At 37.4% G+C, this 20,211-nt stretch overlaps 1 protein-coding gene across 1 annotated transcript in view; it reads left to right on the top strand.

Moving 5' to 3' along the window:
* The window catches only part of farsb (phenylalanyl-tRNA synthetase subunit beta), a 75,553-nt gene extending 55,679 nt beyond the window's left edge, over nt 1-19,874 (top strand). Inside the window, exons 16-17 of the mRNA XM_028794407.2 lie at nt 6,498-6,650; nt 19,288-19,874. Coding sequence (XP_028650240.1) covers nt 6,498-6,650; nt 19,288-19,439 — 305 coding nt within the window. The 3' untranslated portion in view covers nt 19,440-19,874. The remainder of the gene's footprint in view (nt 1-6,497; nt 6,651-19,287) is intronic.
* Nucleotides 19,875-20,211: the final 337 nt, after the last annotated feature.

Genomic DNA, 20,211 nt, shown 5'->3' with positions numbered 1-20,211 from the left:
GAATGTAAAACTCCGCTTAGCCTAGCACCATTCAACCCATAATGCAGTGTGTTGTAGTGTTTCTAGATGTGATGGTAGTAGTCTGAGATATAGGAATACGTTGTACCGGCACCTCGGCCACAACAGCTGGTTGTGGCATCGACTACATGTTAAATAATTGTATAATCAATTGTGTGCTGGGTCTGTTGTACTCCAATTTCATCAAGAAAGTGAGTTTTCACAAAAGAATCTAATTGTCACTCCAATGAGAGCCTCATTACTGACAAGCACTGCCTCCGCACTTCTCTTCATATGATTGGTTGGCCCTCCACTCATACGCTTCAATCCAGCGAATTCATGGCTGTTAAGAGGATGATGATCAGCCACTGACACTGAGCAAAGAAGGAATTAGAAAGACTGCATTTGATGAAAACATGCGAACAGTTTGGAATTTTCTTTAAAACACAATCAAATTAAGCACTGATTGTTTTGCGGAACTGCAACTACAGTTTTATTTGTAGAATGCAGAGCTTGGTTAAAATTCTTTGATTTCGGAATTTCTGTCTAATTTTATCAAGCGCAATATTATGCAGTAAGGTACACCTTTGCAGGTAGCGTAATTGTTGCGCCACTACCAAGCAATGAGGAGATCATGGGTTCACATTGTGGGTTTTCCTGCAAGGAGTTTGCAAAACACTTTGAGTAGTGAGTAAAGTGATATATAAATATAAAAGAATTATTATTTTACTTGATGATTTCTCAATTTCAAATTTTATACTTTTATGTTTTTCACCAAATAAACAAAACATGTAGCACAAGGACTCTCTACCTCTATATATACCAGCACCTCAAACTTGATCCAAATCCAACATATGCGTACTGCCACCTTTTTGTTTACAAAATAGGTACTGCTAATCACACGTGATAATATAAAATGAACCTATGTTCCCTCAATGTACAGTAGACGTTGTAGGCATGTGTGTTACTTACTGTTATCACTTGTTATGGGTTGCTGCACTGAGAGCTTTGGTAGCATTGATAGTTTTTTTTTTATTCTGTTAAATGCACTTTCTGATGTACCTGGGTCATTGATGACCAAAATATTTACTTTATTTCAAAAGGTGAGCAGATGTTATTTATAATACTGTCTGGGTCTTATTTTAGGAAAATCAGGGGTGCGGAAATCCAACGCCCGACTCGTCCGACACGAGTAAATTGACCGTCGGACAAGCGTGTTTTTCTGTTTCAGTTGTCCGTGGACAAGTGCAATTTTCTGGAGAAAAATATTATATGTGCTGTGCTGGGCACATTTTACCACTACTTTCACATTTTAAACATTTGGGTATGTACTTTGTGCGGAAACAGTCTACTTAGGCATGTTCTCCATGTCTCAAATTGGTCTTCAATATTGTTTATAAAATGACGGCTGATTTTTCAAAGGGGAAGCACTTTTACGGTCTTACATAAGTATTTTACCCTAATACTTACACGCTTGAAGATGCGGTCATTTTTTTCATGCCAACATTACGATGTAATGTGATGATTTTTCATTATAATCAATAACTTTTATATATTACCAGTAACGGCGTACTGCACGATAACATGCAGTGAATAAATACACTTGACTTGAGCATTCCTAGTTTTCATCCTCTTTCTCTGTACGTTTAGCATTCATTTGCTCAGAGGTTGATGCGCTTGCTGCTTCCTGAGCAGTTCTTCTTTTCTCCACCGTAGCGGCCCGCTGCTTCTCTTCTTTCGTTGGCATCTTTTCGCGTTAAAAATGATTGTTAGTTTTTGTGTTGCAATTACTTAGTACGTTTTCTTTAATTTTACAATTAAACTGGCACTTAAGTCTTCAATCTGCCTCAAGAATGATTAGCGAAGGTGGTGGGGAATGAGAACGGCTCCCATAGGCATGCGCCGTTGATTCAACAATAAAATAAAATAAAAATAAAGAGTAATACAATCATCACCCTGAAAGCGGATAGTAGACGTCACATAGTATACTGTATGTGTACCAAATTTCAAGTCAAAAGGTGAAATGGTTTGCGAGCTACAGGTGATTTAAAATCCTGGACAGACAAATGAACAGCCACGGTAGCGTATTATAGAAGAAGATTGATAAAATTCATTGTTTCTACATAAAATGCAGTCATTTTACTTACAATACAGTTGTTTTCACCACATAACAAAGCTTGTTAGGCAGTTAATCTTTCCTGAAATTTGCGATTTCGTGTAGGTTGTGATATATTGAGGAGTTAAGAAATTTATTGCGTGACAACATCAATTTTGATGAGCTGTCAATAGATCGTTTTTGATTATTAGCGAATATTTCATATAAAACAAGTTGGTTTCACGCTGTCAGTTTATTAAAAATAAAGAAGAAAACATTCTAACGGTTTCCAAAGGTTATGAAATATCTATAAAAATCTTCACTGTAACTGTAGTATGTGAAACAGAACTAGTGTAGCTATAATGAAGGCATTGTTTATTAGTGAGTTAAAATGATAAGGGAATCTTTTATAAAATGTTCTAGAGCAAGGTGGCAAAATACTACTCCCTGAAAGAACTTTTTTCAGTTTTAAAATGGAAGGCATGTTTGGTATCAATAAAAGAGATCAGAAAAAATAAACTATTTTTCACTTTTGTTATTTGTTTATGGACAAGTGAATTTAACTGGCGGACAAGTGGATTTTCTAAGTTTACTTGTCCATGGACAAGTAGAAAAAAATTTGATTTCCACACCCCTGAAAATGTTTAATTTAATTAAAAGGGAAAAAATGTTATTGCTAAAACTGCACACTATTTTGTTTTTCTGCACTTTGAGGTGTGACTAGGTCAAATATGACCAAAATGTTTGTTTTTTTTTAATTTCAAAAGTGGAAAAAAGTATTGCTACTACCTGAGATTCTGTTCAGTTATAGCTTTTTTTAAATAGTTTTTAATGTACTTTTAGATGTGTCTGTGTCAGATGTGACCAAATTTAAAAGGGACGAATGAATAAACATTACTTCTTTTTCAATACATTCATTTGTGTTGGCTTAAAATTTGTTATTACCTGCTGCTTACGGTCTGCTGAAAATGTCTGGCCCACCTAAACTTCTTGGTTTGAAAATCTGGCCCAGCTGAATTTGTAATTGAATAGCCCTAAAATCATTTGTTTCACGTCAATGTCAACTAAATAAAATTTGGTGTTTTAGGAACTTCTCTCAAAGAAACTGAATGTTACAGTGTAAAATCAAGATTTTTTATAATGCACAACCCTGGAATCAATTTTCTTTTGTGTCCCAGTCTGTCAATTACCATTGTACTAAATTTAGATTTCATATCTGGTAGCATTGCATTTTACACTGTTTAACACAAGGTGTCCCCCTTTGTGGAAGCATTTTGTGTCCCAGTTTGGAAACATTTAGTCTCTTGCACCTAAACAAGCCACAAGCAATAAATTTGTAACTGTGTATGTATCATTATATACTCATATAAACCTTTGCTCTCCAAACTGTTTTTCATGCCAGTCCTTGAAACAATTTCTGTTTGCCAATAGACACAGAGAAACCTTACATTTTGAACAATAGATTAGGGTTTTTGCACTGCGTTTTCACATCTTCCTCCTGCTTTCTGTTCTAATGCCCCACAAAGGTTTAGTGATCTTTCTTTCTTTCTTTCTTTCTTTCTTTCTTTCTTTCTTTCTTTCTTTCTTTCTTTCTTTCTTTCTTATTCCTGAGTTTTCTTGCATTTCACATCTGGAATAAACTTAAGTACATACATACATTTTCTTTTTGGGGGTTGTCTTGCTGTTGCCTCTTCAGTGCACCTGTTGTCACTTTCATTTGCACCAAAGGAGGTATAGTTGATTCACAATCTCTTATGCTTCCTAATTGGAAAGATTGATGTCCCTGAAGCTTAACTGACATGGTGTTAGATTGTGATGATTAATTGTTTTCTTAATTTTTTTTCGGTGTTATTATAGACAGGAACACCTAGAGATTTCATGGCTTGGACAGTAAGGGTGAAAGAAAATCAAATATCTTATTTGTCACTTAAGGCAAATTGTACAGTCTGTTTAATGATTTTTGTCTTTAAATGTCTTTAATAAAGCAGTGTACTATTACATTACAGCATTAATACAATATTATTTTCCACCTTTTGATGTAGCTGATTCTTCCATCCCCATAGATAGATTTGAACATAGTTTGCTACTGGAGTTAAGAAAAAAGAGCTGTGGTCAAGAAAACCTGACATTTTGTAGGATAGCTGAGCAGATTCCCATTGGATTAACTTCATTTTTTCCGGTTTCAGATATGCTTTTTACCTGTAGTTGAGTGGAAGGTTGTGTTAGTTCTTCCAGTTCAGTAAGATTAACAGGTAAGACAGATGTGACAAAAGCCATCGCATTAGAATAATCTTTGAGGGATGGTGTTGTGTCTGAAATAATTTTAGAAAGGGCTGTGGAGGAGGTTCTGTTCAAATTCCAGAGATCTTTGACAATTCAATTAAAAAATAGATGTCTAGGAGCAGGTAAAGGTGATGCCAAAACCCAAACATTTTCCTGAAATAGGCTATTGTTTGGTGGCAGCTGTCGCAGATGAGATTGTAAATATTTACGGAGTCTGAGCCTGAAGAGATGTTGAAGGTATACAATTTTTAGTTGGTTTACCGTGTGTCTAGTGCAAACTGAAAAGTAATGTACTTTTTGTATGTGCATTTCCATTCATTATCTGTGGTTGCAAAACAAAGATCCGTCTCCCAACATTGTTTAGTAAAAGTGACTGTATAGTAGTACTTTTCAGTACTTTTACAAATTCAGTTGACTGGACATGATTTGGAAAGGCACACACCTGTCTATATAAGGTCCCACAGTCGACAGTTCATGTCAGAGCACAAACCAAGCATGAAGTCAAAGGAATTGTCTGTAGACCTCTGAGACAGGATTGTCTCGAGGCACAAATCTGGGGAAGGTTACAGAAATATTTCTGCTGCTTTGAAGGTCCCAATGAGCACAGTGGCCTCCATCATCCGTAAGTGGAAGAAGTTTGAAACCACCAGGACTCTTCCTAGAGCTGGCCGGCCATCTAAACTGAGCAATCGGGGGAGAAGGGCCTTAGTCAGGGAGGTGACCAAGAACCCGATGGTCACTCTATCAGAGCTCCAGAGGTCCTCTGTGGAGAGAGGAGAACCTTTCAGAAGGACAACTATCTATGCAGCAATCCACCAATAAGGCCTGTATGGTAGAGTGGCCAGACGGAAGCCACTCCTTAGTAAAAGGCACATGGCAGCCCGCCTGGAGTTTGCCAAAAGGCACCTGAAGGACTCTCAGACCATGAGAAAGAAAATTCTCTGGTCTGATGAGACAAAGATTGAACTCTTTGGTGTGAATGCCAGGCGTCACGTTTGGAGGATATCAGGCACCGCTCATCACCAGGCCATTACCATCCCTACAGTGAAGTATGGTGGTGGCAGCATCATGCTGTGGGGATGTTTTTCAGCGACAGGGACTGGGAGACTAGTCAGGATAAAGGGAAAGATGACTGCAGCAATGTACAGAGACATCCTGGATGAAAACCTGCTCCAGAGCGCTCTTCACCTCAGACTGAGGCGAAGGTTCATCTTTCAGCAGGACAACGACCCTAAGCACACAGCCAAGATATCAAAGGAGTGGCTTCAGGACAACTCTGTGAATGTCCTTGAGTGGCCCAGCCAGAGCCCAAACTTGAATCCGATTGAACATCTCTGGAGAGATCTTAAAATGGCTGTGCACCGACGCTTCCCATCCAACCTGATGGAGCTTGAGAGGTGCTGCAAAGAGGAATGGGCGAAACTGGCCAAGGATAGGTGTGCCAAGCTTGTGGCATCATATTCAAAAAGACTTGAGGCTGTAATTGCTGCCAAAGGTGCATCGACAAAGTATTGAGCAAAGGCTGTGAATACTTATGTACATGTGATTTCTCCGTTTTTTTATTTTTAATAAATTTGCAAAAACCTCAAGTAAACTTTTTCACGTCATTGTGGGGTGTTGTGTGTAGAATTCTAAGGAAAAAAATTAATTTAATCCATTTTGGAATAAGGCTGTAACATAACATATAGTGGAAAAAGTGATGCAGTGTGAATACTTTCCGGATGCACTGTATGTATGTCAATGTGTCAAAGGAAGAGAACAACTAACTCACATAGATATAGCTCTATGTGTTGTACTCATAAGTAACAATCTCAAATGAATAAGGATAAGTCTCATCTTCACTTTGCTATTTTGCAGTCAGTATGTGCAGCAAGCATTACAGTTTTGTTGTAATATATACTACAGTGACTTACAAGATAAGTTAAATTTTGGAAGAAAATTTTATCAAATTTTATTAAATATATATTAAATATGCATGCGTGTATTCATACACGTTTATTTATATATGTAAATATTCTTATATAAAAATAAAATTCTCAAGTAGAGATACTTCTGTTGGTAATTAAATTGAATGTTTGAATGTTTTTATCTAGTTAAGAATATTTTGTGTTTACTTTTGAAGATGTTGGAGCAAAAAATAACCGACGTCTCTGTGCTGTGTATTACAACAAGAGCCCAGGGTTTGAAGTCATCCATGGTCTATTGGACAGAATTATGCAGCTTTTAGATATAAAGCCGGGCAGAGAGCAAGGATACTACATTCAAGCAGCTGAAGGTAAGACATCCCTTTTTTTCTTTTATATCAGTTTGAGTTTTTAACATGTGAACCTGATATCATTTCAGGTGACATGTACTACAAGAGGTACAGTATATTAATCTCCAGAGGTCAGAGAAGGATTCCTGCATCCTAAAATATACTTCAGTTAATCTATTTGTCTCTCTCTCTCTCTCTCTCTGTGAATTGCCAAATAGTTATTTTGAAGGTGTACACACATTATTATTTCTCAGGGTGATAGTGGCTGGAAACTGTGATATTTAGTAAAATATAAAACAAATAACATTCATGGTACAAAATGCAAATATTTAGTTAAGTATGTTTGTTATCATGAAAAAGAAAATTACATTAAATTCAGAATAATTGCACTTAAAATATTATTGTATAAACCTCAAATGTCTGTTTTTTATATACTCATACAAGAATATTATATTCTGAAAGACTATTTGAAAGCCGTGATTAGAATTTTGTATAATTTATTCGGCGATTGGGGGATATTTGACACATTGAAAGGAATCAGTGATTCTTTTGGACTGTTAAACAGATGGTGGTGAAGCAACCCAATGATATATACATCTGTATCTGTGTGTGTGTGCATATATACTGTATATAGTGGAATTAGCCCAGACGCAGACAGACACAGGACACACAGAAGTGCCAAAACACATGTTTATTTTTTATCTTCTTTTACAGCACCGTTCACAATCACCTACAGCACTATTGCTCTGTACTTTTCCCTCTTTGTCTTTCTCTTTGTCTTTTCTACTTCTTCTCTACCACCCTCACTCCTCCACTTGCAAGCTCTGTCCTCTGTCTCCTGACTCCGGCTCCCCGAATGGAGTGAGTCGGCCCCTTTTATGTTGCACCCGGATGTGCTCCAGGTGCTTCCTGACGCTCTTCCTGCAGCACTTTCTGGTGTGGCAAAAGTGCTGCAGTCCAGGGCTCCGGAATTGTTCAGGCGCCCCCTGGTTGTGACCACGGGCCCCAACAGGGCTAAGCTTCAAAATATTGTTGCATCCAGGGCTGGCATCAAGGCAAGCGCTGCAGGCAGTGCTCTTTGGTCAGGATGGCATTTTCATGTGGTTTTTTTTTTTTTTTTTTTAACATTATGAAACAATAATGCAAATAATTTAAATGTGTACCTAAAGAATTACATACACAATCAGTACTACCTTTAATATTTTATGAAATAAAATTTTAATTGAAAGCTTTAACATTTCGTGTTAAACAGTTCAGAACAATATACTGGACGTCGATACATAGCACTGGTGTTCATTTTCTTGATTTATACATACTGATATACAGTAGGTGCAGTTTTATGGCAGTTCTGGTTCAGTGCTAGAGAAAAGTTACGTAGGTCAAAATTACACTTTCTCTTTTTTTTTGCATTTCAGTTATATCACCTAAGTGGTTAATAAGTTATCTTTGAGTGGCACTAAAACCAAAATAAGTCTCTAGTACCTCTGTATTTAACTTGCCGGTCTGCCAGGTAGCTTACAGTGCTGACTGCCCTTATACAATGACAAAATTCTACTAAACAGAAGTGTAATGATTATCTCTACCCGTGAAGTTTGCACTATCTTCGCTAATTTATGCAAAGAATGCAACATAACTATCCAAGTAATACACTGTATTAGTTTTTAAGTGAGATAGCAGCTATATAGATCTTTTTTAGCATGTCAGGAGCAACAGTGTAGGGAGAGCAGTGTTTTCCAGTCGTTTTACTATGGTTGCACATGTTTTGTAACCCAAAAAATCCCCAGGGACGATGTTACCAAACACAGAAGTATTAAATCTCTTAGATGTGCTAAATTGTCTGCAAAATGGTGATCGCAGAGCTGCTTTTATGTCAGCTTCTGGTGGTCCCATCCTTCTCGGACAGGTCTCAATCACCTGAGGAGCGTGTCCCAATGACATTACACTGTTATTTCCACAGCCCACCAGTTGACAAACACTCATGTAGAGTATAATAATCAAGACGCTGAAGGTGATGAGCTATTGAGGATAGTATTTGTGGAGTTTTAACACAAGTTTTAATGTTTGCCCATTTAAGAGAGGTTTATTTTTTCAGTTAAATGACTTTGAATACACTTCTAAACAGTGAACAGTAATTTTGATTGTTTAATTTTACTTTGACACGTATGTGTTTCATATGCTATGCCAATTTGAGACTTAAGACATTGACCTCGTTTTCTTATTGCCTTCTTTTCAACTTGCATTTTAGAAAGGCATTCAAATTCAGGTTGTACTTGCTCAAGTAGTATTTTCTTAAAAGTTCAGGTTTAAGGTCATTGATAAAGTTTAAACTATGCCATTATTTTTTAATTCCTTTGTGCTGATTCTTGATTAAATTTGTGATTCAGTGTGTATTTGCTTCATGAGATATGTATTAATGTTATAATTACATATTTTAATGTTAGATGTGGTTAATCGCGATTATATATAATGTGTGTGTATGTATGTGTGTGTGTGTAGTGATATATTGTGATAGTGTGATACATTAATACATTAGCTGAAATATCCACAGGCTTTTCCAATAATAGATGCTGACTTGCTTACGCACAGCATATGACTCATGCTCATAAATACAGACACAGAGACACACTCAAGGATCTACAGATTTCAGATTCAGATTTAGAATAATAGCATGTCCAAATCCAAAATACTCAATGTTCAGGTTTCCTTTCTGGGTAAGGACCCAGGAAGAAAACCTGAATATTGAGTGTTTTGGATTTGTGATTTTCAGTCAGTGATTTTAAATTAATTTAAAAAAAAAATCAAATAGTTCCTATGATGATAATTAGCTGGGAATATCGTGGGAGAATATGACACATCCTGCATCACTGTGACTTTCTTGCATTTGAATAAGCCTTCATACTGCTTTATATTGTATTGTTTGATCAGTGAACAAAATAAACGGAAGTGCTTTACTGGAAATACATTTTACAGAACACACATTAAAATGTTAAGATTTTGAGTCTGTACAGTGTTTATAACATTCAGGATTAGTGTATCAATGTGTGCATAGCCACATTTGTGTTCGGGGTTTATGTGTTTAAAAAAAACCAAAAAACTATTGTAGTTTTAAAACGAAACCACCTACCTCCTCTTGCAAAACCCTTGTAGCAGATTTTATTTTAAACTGTCTGCCAACTGTTACATGTTATAGACTGAATTATGGTGTTCATTTAAAATTGCTGTTGTTATAATAAATGTTGAAAACTGCTCTTCAAGGTCATGCACACAGAAAGGCCCTTGGATCTGTGAAGGATCCATTATCTAATCGATTGCAAGGCTCTAAAGTTAGGACTGTTTTCTTCTGTGCCTGTCTGCATATACAGATGCCTCTGTGGTGATGTTCCAAGAAATGCAGATTATTACTATCAGGAAGTGGTAATTGACAGGTGCAGTACACAGTAAGTCTAGTATATGGAAACAACATTTTTCAGGGCAGTTACAGTTTAATCTTCACTTCAGAGAAATAACTAACTATGCTTTTTCATCACAGTACTTGCGTCAGGGAGGTTTTATTGCCCTAGATGCATTTTTCTAAGAAGATGAAGTGTATTTGGGGAGATCAAATGCCTAGTTGTCATAGTGGTTTTTAAATTATATCTGTACTGTAGTAATTAAATAACACTCTTAGAAATGATCATTTCTCAATGTTATTATCAATATATTATCAATTTATTGTCAGTATTATTAATCCCCTCTATTGCTCTAAGCATAATTGATCATAGAACACAAAACACCAGGAAAAACAAATTAAATAATAACAGATTACTTGTCAAAGATGTGCAATAACGATGAACATAATGAAGAAAATGTTAAGTTATTTATGACAAAAAATAGCACATAAAATAAAGATTGATTTGATCTTATGACGTTGGAGACATTTAACAAAATCTCAGCAGAAATTGTGCTTACTGGCTATGCTTGTCCTATATCTCCAAATTCCTTTCAGTCATCTTAAGAATTAAGTATTTCTATATTATCATATTGGGTCCTCATTCAGATGCTCGAGTATTTTTGTTCATCTTACCACGGATTATCTATTGCTGGATGGTATTTCTAAGTATTGGAGCAAACTCTTTTAATAAATTTTAATATCTCAAAACACAGTTTTCATTATTTTTTTTTTGTAATTGTCAGTCACCAGTTTTGTAAAGTCTGTTACATAAATGCACTGTAACAAATAAAAATGTATTCATTAACTAAGTTCCTACAGTTTAATTTTATTCACTACGGTCAGCACATTCAACACCTATAGAAATCAAGTTGCTGCTAATATGACCCTTAATTAAATGTGACCCTTCTGGATTTTATTGAAGAACATTATTTCAACTTTAAAATGTTGCATCATTATTTGCATGCTGACCTAGTTATTTTGTTCATTCACTGCATTTAGGACGTGTGGTTTGTTGCCATATGCTGCCTGCTAAGTTCGTTGACAGGTCTGCTTAGAGGTCCTAACCTCCAATGCTCATAATTAGACACCTGTATGTGAACACAGCTGTTCAATGATGCGGGTGAAATTGCGATGTTCCTCTAAGCTTTTACTGTTGTAAGTTGACCCCAGATTTATGGAGTTTCGCCAGAATATTGGAAAGATGGTCAGTGATGGTGGTCATCCAGGGGGGGAAACACATGATGGGAATCCTTTTAAAAACTTCAATATGGAAGTGGATGGTTTGTAACAGGCGTGACAGGTTAGATGTAGTCTAGAGGTCGGCAGCAGTGTCTCCAGAGAGTTAGGAAAAGGTCCAGTCTTCTGACTCAGGAAGGGCGAGGTCTGCTTTGAAGCAATATCATTACAGTTGATGGTATTAGATCGTCAAGGTTCTCTTTGGAAATGAGACCTTTTGCTCATATGTAATCCAGTAATTAAAGACACACTGTTTTGGAAGATTTAGACTTGGTGACTTTCAGTGGAATCTGGTGCAAATTGTTTATACTTCAGGCCACAATACAAGCTGTAATTGCTGTGGGTGGAAGAATGTCAGATATAGATCAGCCAGCTGGTGTTTAGGATGGAACCGAATCATTTTTATTGTCCTGTACTGACAAATAACTATGGTATTGTCCATGTACTGGCATGTTAAAAGTAATTCAGAAAATTAGGTGCAGTCTTTTAGACTAATCAGTTTTCAAAAGTTATCATGGAATTTCTGTTAATTTGCATAAATGTTATCTTCTTGATATTTGTAATGTGCTATATTCTCTGTGTTTTACACAAGATGATATAGTGGTGCAGTGCTTAGTACGGCAGTCGCACAGCTCCAGGGTACTGGGTTAGAATCCTGGCACTTGTACTGTCATATTCTTCCTGTGTTCATATCTCAGTGATATGTGTGAATATCTGGTTGGCAACTCTGAACTGCAGCTTCTCACAGATCTGAAATAGATAAGTGGGTAGGCAAACAGATGTGTAGATGGGTAATAAAATATGAATTTATCAGACTGTAAAAGGAATTTATACTTTAGAAAAATGCCAATATTTGCATTTACAAGATGTCTCTTTGACATCATGTAAAGTATTTTGAGCCCCATTGTTTGTATGAAAATGTGCTATATAAGTAAATATTGTTGTTGTCGTTGTATTGAAACAATATTAACTGAGCAATCTGAAACATTTTAGTCGTCTCCATCCATCCTCACAGTGACAATCAAAGGTATATCCTACAACTAGCACATGTTGTAATACTACATAGGTTGTTCCAAGTATCAAAGGATACAATAAGTACCACTAAAATACAGACCAAATTAACTGTATAATGAGTTTTAAAAAAGTAAATAAATCAATAAAGAAAATGAAAAATAGATAAGAGATAATTTTTTTGTTTTCTTTGTTGATTTCATGAAATGGCTGAAAAAAAATGCAGATTGGATTTTCCAGCATTGCTGTTCTCTACCACTTGCCACTCAGGAGATTTTTCAATAAAACATCCTAATTATCGTTTACAAAACAGGGGAACATTTACTAATGTCATTAAAAAAAAAAAAAGCCCTAAATAAATAAAAACGATACAAGTTCTATCCAAATTGCTGCTGCTTTGTTTGGGCCCAGTCAAGATGGTCAGAATAAGAGTGAAAAGGAAAGTTGACAGTGTGACTGAGCTTTGTTTGACCCAATTGAACTTCTTTTTTTGACCCGGTTGACATAGCTGACACTGGCTCTTATGGTACGAGTTTTGCTGTCATGCATTGTCTGTTTTTTATTTGCCTTAATTTCTCTCCAGTCAGACCCTCTGTTATAGACATAATCAGCCTTTTGTTCTAAAATCCTCTGTACTGTTTTTCGGAGTGATATAAAACATTTATATTTTAATTTATCTGCTTGGTAGATGCTTTTATCCAAAGCAATTTCACAAAAGCGGTATACATAATCGAGTAACATTAGGCTGGGGCTTATTTTTTCAGCAAGTGTAGTAGGATAGGCAACAAAAGTTGATTACTACAAGCAAAAAGATGTAATAACTAATAAATTTACAATTCTAGATTAGCAATCAATAAAACAAACTTAATGTAACAACAAATCAACCAACCTTTTTTCTCTCAACCAAATAGTTTTCTTAAATACTTTGAGTGAGTCAGCAGTACGGATGGAGGTGGGAAGCTCATTCTACCAACTAGAAACTCTACAGGAAAAGAGTCTGAATTGAGACTTGATACCACGCAGAGGCAGCATCACCAGACGCTGTTCACTGGCAGACCTGAGTGGGCGAGAAGGAGCATAGCGCCTCAACAGTGTTTCTGTATATGCAGGTTCTGACCCATTCATTGCTCTGTAGGTGAGCATGAGGGATTTGAACTTAGTGTGCTGCTATAGGGAGCCAATGCAATGACCTGAAGAGAGTTGGGACTTGCCTGTCTCAGCTGGTTAAATATAAGACTACATTCTGGACCATCTGCAGCGGCTTGATAGCACATGCGGGCACTCCTGTCAGAAGCGAGTTGCAGTAGTCCAGATATGATGAGATAAAAGCCTGGACCATGTACTGCATATTCTGTCTGATAAGGTCTGATCTTGCAGATGTAGTACAGAGTGAACCTGCATGAACAGTAGAAACAGTAGAAATGTGGTCAGAAAAAGCTGCTCATCAGTCACCACTCCCAAGTTTGCATTCTGACTTGGCAGGTGTTAGCAACAGTGAGCCAAAGCAGTAAGGAGATGATAAGTTGAATAAGACTGGCCGTCTGGGATCGCAAGAAACTCGGTTTTTGCCAGGTTGAGCTGTAGATGGTGGTCCTTCACCCAGGTTGAGATACCAATAAGACATGCAGACTCTAGCTGATACCATATTGTCCTCTGGAGAGAACAACAGGTACAGCTGTGTATAATTGGCATAGCACTGATAGGAGAACCCATGGGATTGGATGATGAGGCCCAGCGAGGTAGTATACAGAGAGAAAAGTAGAGGACCCAGCACTAATCCTTGGGGCACCCCTGTGCATGTCTGGTGTGCCTTTGACAACTCCCCTCACTAGGACACACAGTAGGATCTGCCCAAAATGTAGCACTCAAATCATCTGAGAGCAGTCCCAGTGATGCCGGGGTCAGATACGGTGGCAAGAAGGATGTTGTGGTTGATGGTGTTGAAGGCACAAGAGAGGTCAAGAAAGATTAGGACTGATGATGTGTTGGTAGCTCTAGCCAGTTTTAGCTGTGTGACCACAGTTAGTAGATCCGTCTTATTCAAGTAGTTCTTGTTGAAGCCAAACTGGTTGGTATTGAGAACAATGAAAATGTCAGTGAATGTTAAGGGAGTGCAGCACCGTGGCAGAGTGGGTATAGCTGACACGTCCCAGAGGTTATGTTAAGTTTAGTTGGCACGTTCTCCCACTTTATGAGGGGCATTTGCTCAGCTGGCATCCCTAAACCTCAGAAGTGTGTATGTGTATCTGTGGTGGTCGGCACCCAGGACTGTTGCCCTTCTCCCGGGTGGGTTGATGTCTTGTACCAATTGCTGCTGAGGTATGTTGCTGAATTAGATTTAGCTGGTAAAGGAATTAGCTAGATGGGTGAACATGTTAAATAACATAAAAATAAGCATTGAATACTTAGTTATCTAATAACATTCTACTAAATATATCTGACTGAGGCAAAACAGAAATAGCTAGCTACCCTTCTGGCCACTATGTATTTTCTGAGAAATGTATGTTCAGAATCAAGCTTTTTAAGATTAATTATGTGTTTATGCTGCATTTTTTTAAATTATTAAACATACTACTTTTACTAGCTTCCTAAGATGTGTTTGGTTCTTGAAATGTGTTGGACTGCTTGCAAGTTGTGATTTAGTATGCAAACATTTTGGAAAATAATAAAAATGATAAAAAAAAATTGCAGTTATTTTAAAATCAAATGGTGTATGCTATATATTTACTTCTCTGTAGTAGGGCTTCCACTGAATACCTCATTGTACACATTATTACTGTTCTATAAAGAATTCTGTGTTTGCAAAGGAACACAATAAGAAAAAAGCACAAAGAAGAAAAACAATGTGATTATTGAGTGCAGGCGAGACTGTATTAGGTCTTTGACGCTCAATTGGGCTGAAAATGTGTTAAAGAGCAGATACTTGAGTGGATTACAGAACAAAGGAGGCCTTTTTCATCAAAGGGATGGTCTTGGTTCATCTCCGAGAGGCTATTGCAGGTTTCAGAAGAGCTTGCAGAAGGTATTATTTAACTACTCGCTGGCATGTCTGAGCCCTGGAGTTCAGCAGCAATGAAAAAAGTTTGACCTGCAGAGTCACATGCTGACCTGTCTTTACTGCAGTTTATTGAAATCGTCTATTATCTGTGCTGGGGGGAGGAGATGGTTGATTTGGAGTCTTTTAATAGCAGGGTCAAATATCAAAATGAAGCTAAATTTCAGCTTGAAATTTCTTTCTAGATGTAATCTGTAGCTGTTAGTACAGGGTTACTTACAGCCATTAGCTCATGTATGTATAGGCAAAGCAGTTTAAAAGTAGCAGTTTATGTTTCAACTTTTTAACTTTATCTGCTGCATATTTCCTTCATAGAAAAACCCAGTGTGTGTCAAGAGCGAGTCAGCTGCTCTGTATTATGCACTCTACTTTTTGTTTCCATTTTAAAGTATATTCTTTAAGTTTATACATATTTATACTCCTGTCTTTCTGTACACATACATATACTATTTGTTTCTTCTTTATTTATCCATCTATCATCCTAGAGTGCACTATATAGTACATTATCTATCTATCTCTCATGATATAGTACTTTATCTATCTATCGTCATATAGTACATTATCTATCTATCTATCTATCTATCTATCTATCTATCTATCTAGAATACATTAGCTATCTATAATGATATAGTACATTATCTATCTATCTATCTATCTATCTATCTATCTATCTATCTATCTATCTATCTATCTATCGTCATATACAGTGGAACCTCGGTTCACGAACGTCTCTAAACACGTACAAATCGGTTTACGATCAAAAAGTTCGCCAAACTTTTACATCTGTCCACGACCACACACTCGGTATACGAACAAGCCAGTTTCCCTTCTGGTTTGTATGTGTTCAGTCTCTCCCTGTGCAGCGAGCAAGAGGGAGAGCGTGAGAGCACGACACACACACACACACAGAGGCGCGCGAGAGAGAGAGACACACACACACACACAGGTGTGCAAGAGAGAGACACAAAGGTGAGCGAGAGACACACATGCACACACATACACACAGGCGCGCGAAAGAGACACACACACGCTCACACACACAAGAGAGAGACACACACACACAGGCGCACGAGAGAGAGAGGGGGCTGGACACATAAGGTAGGAAGGCAGTTAAAGAATGCACTGGGCTTGTTTTTGTTTTCACTTCTGTTTACAGCGATCGGTTCGCAGCATGCATTGTTGCAATGTTACTTTTCTTGGTGGTTTATTAAATTATGGATTTTTTCAAATGTTCATTTTTTTCCCTGTGCTTAAAACTCATTAAAAAAAAAAGTGTTTTTAGCCAGCGGTTGGTAGCGCTATAGCGCGAACTATTGCAGTGTTAGTTTTGTCTGTTATTCAATGTTTTTACATTTAGTTTACTATTACGCTGTACATTCTATGGTTTAATTAACTATATTTGTGCTTAAAAACTTTAAAAAAAATATATAATTACGTACAGTTTGTATGGTCTGGAACGGATTAATTGTATTTACATACAATCCTATGGGGTAAATTACTTTGGTTCACAACCAAATCAGGTTACGACCAGAGTTTTGGAACGAATTATAGTCGTGAACTGAGGTTCCACTGTAGTACATTATCTATCTATCTGTCTATCTATCTAGCTAGCTTCACAGCGCATCACTTTTTCCACATTTTGTTATGTTACAGCCTTATTCCAAAATGGGTTAAATTCATTTTTTTCCTCAGAATTCTACACACAACACCCCATAATGACAACGTGAAAAAAGTTTACTTGAGGTTTTTTCAAATTTATTAAAAATAAAAAAACTGAGAAATCCCATGTACATAAGTATTCACAGCCTTTGCTCAATATTTTGTCGATGCACCTTTGGCAGCAATTACAGCCTCAAGTCTTGTTGAATATGATGCCACAAGCTTGGCACACCTATCCTTGGCCAGTTTCGCCCATTCCTCTTTGTAGCACCTCTCAAGCTCCATCAGGTTGGATGGGAAGCGTCGGTGCACAGCCATTTTAAGATCTCTCCAGAGATGTTCAATCGGATTCAAGTCTGGGCTCTGGCTGGGCCACTCAAGGACATTCACAGAGTTGTCCTGAAGCCACTCCTTTGATATCTTGGCTGTGTGCTTAGGGTCGTTGTCCTGCCGAAAGATGAACCGTCGCCTCAGTCTGAGGTCAAGAGCGCTCTGGAGCAGGTTTTCATCCAGGATGTCTCTGTACATTGCTGCAGTCATCTTTCCCTTTATCCTGACTAGTCTCCCAGTCCCTGCCGCTGAAAAACATCCCCACAGCATGATGCTGCCACCACCATGCTTCACTGTAGGGATGGTATTGGCCTGGTGATGAGCGGTGCCTGGTTTCCTCCAAACGTGATGCCTGGCATTCACACCAAAGAGTTCAGAATTTTCTTTCTCATGGTCTGAGAGTCCTTCAGGTGCCTTTTGGTAAACTCCAGGCGGGCTGCCATGTGCCTTTTACTAAGGAGTGGCTTCCATCTGGCCACTCTACCATACAGGCCTGATTGGTGGATTGCTGCATAGATGGTTGTCCTTCTGAAAGGTTCTCCTCTCTCTACAGAGGACCTCTGGAGCTCTGACAGAGTGACCATCGGGTTCTTGGTCACCTCCCTGACTAAGGCCCTTCTCCCCTGATCGCTCAGTTTAGATGGCCGGCCAGCTCTAGGAAGAGTCCTGGTGGTTTCGAACTTCTTCCACTTACGGATGATGAAGGCCACTGTGCTCATTGGGACCTTCAAAGCAGCAGAAATTTTTCTGTAACCTTCCCCAGATTTGTGCCTCGAGACAATCCTGTCTCTGAGGTCTACAGATAATTCCTTTGACTTCATGCTTGTTTTGTGCTCTGACATGAACTGTCTGCTGTGAGACCTTATATAGACAGGTGTGTGCCTTTCCAAATCATGTCCAATCAACTGAATTCACCACAGGTGGACTCCAATTAAGCTGCAGAAACATCTCAAGGATGATCAGGGGAAACAGGATGCACCTGAGCTCAATTCTGAGCTTCATGGCAAAGGCTGTGAATACTTATGTACATGTGCTTTCTCAATTTTTTTATTTTTAATAAATTTGCAAAAATCTCAAGTAAACTTTTTTCATGTTGTCATTATGGGGTGTTGTGTGTAGAATTCTGAGGAAAAAAATAAATTTAATCCATTTTGGAATAAGGCTGTAACATAGCAAAATGTGGAAAAAGTGATGCGCTGTGAATACTTTCCGGATGCACTATATGTTTCTGTTTCTGAAGTCTCTTTCTTATCCTTGTGTTACAGTGCGGCATAGTGGTTAAGGTTTTTGGACTTCAGCCCCAGAGGTTGTGGGTTCAAACGTTGCTACTTGGCACTGTGCGACTATGTGCAAGCTGCTTCACCTGCCTGTACTGCAATTGGGGGAAATATAAAACAAAAAGTGTAACCGTTTGTATTATAAATGTTGAAAGTTGCCTTGGATAAAGGCGTCAGCCAAACAAGTTAATATACATGTAAACTTGTTTAGTGCTTTCTTATATCTCTCTTACCTTTTTGCCCCTTCCTGGTGTATTTAGAAATGTGTCATCTCAGTTATCATCTGACAGATTTGTAAGTTGAAGCTATATTTTAATATTTTTTAAGGGCTTCTTATAGTATGTGAGATATAATAAGGAAATGTGTTGTGCAAAGCAAGTCATCACTTGCTCTCATACTCAGTACAGGCCTTGGCCAAACCTGCATGTGTAATAACTTCTAGAAGCCTCTGTAATTTCAGTTTGATGTAAGACATTGAAATTTGAGGCATTATTAAAAAGGTTTTGTTACATGAGCAGCCTTAAATGGTATCATTGTTTATTTCATGTTCTTATGGGAAAAGAGCTATGTAAATAAAATGTATTATTACTATTATTATTATTATAATACAGTTTTCCACTGATCTTGTTCTCTTTGTCTCTCTGCTTTTTTATCGGATAGATGCCACATTTTTTCCTGGCAGATGTGCTGAGATTTTGGCTCTCGGACAGAGCGTAGGGAAGCTTGGAGTCCTTCATCCTGATGTCATCAGCAAATTTGAACTGACTATGCCCTGCTCTGCCTTGGACATTGACATTGAGCCCTTTCTGTGATGGATGGTGCAATGATATGATTTAAAAAGAAAAGAAACACAACTTCTTTGCCTTGCCCTTCATTTCCCTTTCCTTCACTGAAGAGCTTGATAGCATCAGTCTCATATTTTTAAATATTTAATAGGGCCCAGGAATACTATGTCTAGTGCTGCGGTTAAACATATCCTCTGTGCTCTGTCAGGGCCAGTCTGTGAAATGTGATAGGTTACTGTTTAGTGGAAAGCTCCAGCCAGGACAGAAATAAACCAGTATTGCATTTTATTTTATTAGCAAAGTAAACCATATCATAAGAGCAATCAGGGGGCTTAGGAAATGGTTTGAGGAAGGTCACTTTTCACTGTATATTTATGCTTTTGAAACATCCACTTCTAATTACATGTACTGTAATCATGATGGCTTAAAAAAAAACATTAAATGAATACAATGTAATAGAAAGGACTCTTGTTTTAAGTCAGATATACATGTTGAATTGCTGTTTATTTTAAAATGTAATTCAAATAATTCAGGAGAATGGTAACCTTCTGAATTCAGTGTATTATTAATTTCAAATATTATTTCATTTTTACTTGAGTTATTTGGTACAAGTACTGAGTATACAACAGTGGTGAAAAGGCATTCAGATATTGTTTTAAATATACTCCGAATATAAGATATACTGGGAGCAACAAAACAATTTATTACAGTCCATTGTAAATCCTGAATATGATCTGTAAAAAAGGCCAAAAATTACTGTTTAAAATACTAATTACTTAAAACTTTTTTTGGCACTTAC

Source organism: Erpetoichthys calabaricus, chromosome 2 (genome assembly GCF_900747795.2).
Source record: "Erpetoichthys calabaricus chromosome 2, fErpCal1.3, whole genome shotgun sequence".
Classification (NCBI taxonomy): domain Eukaryota; kingdom Metazoa; phylum Chordata; class Cladistia; order Polypteriformes; family Polypteridae; genus Erpetoichthys; species Erpetoichthys calabaricus.
The sequence above is the reverse complement of the archived record's forward strand: the minus strand, read 5'-3'. Positions and strand labels throughout refer to the sequence as shown.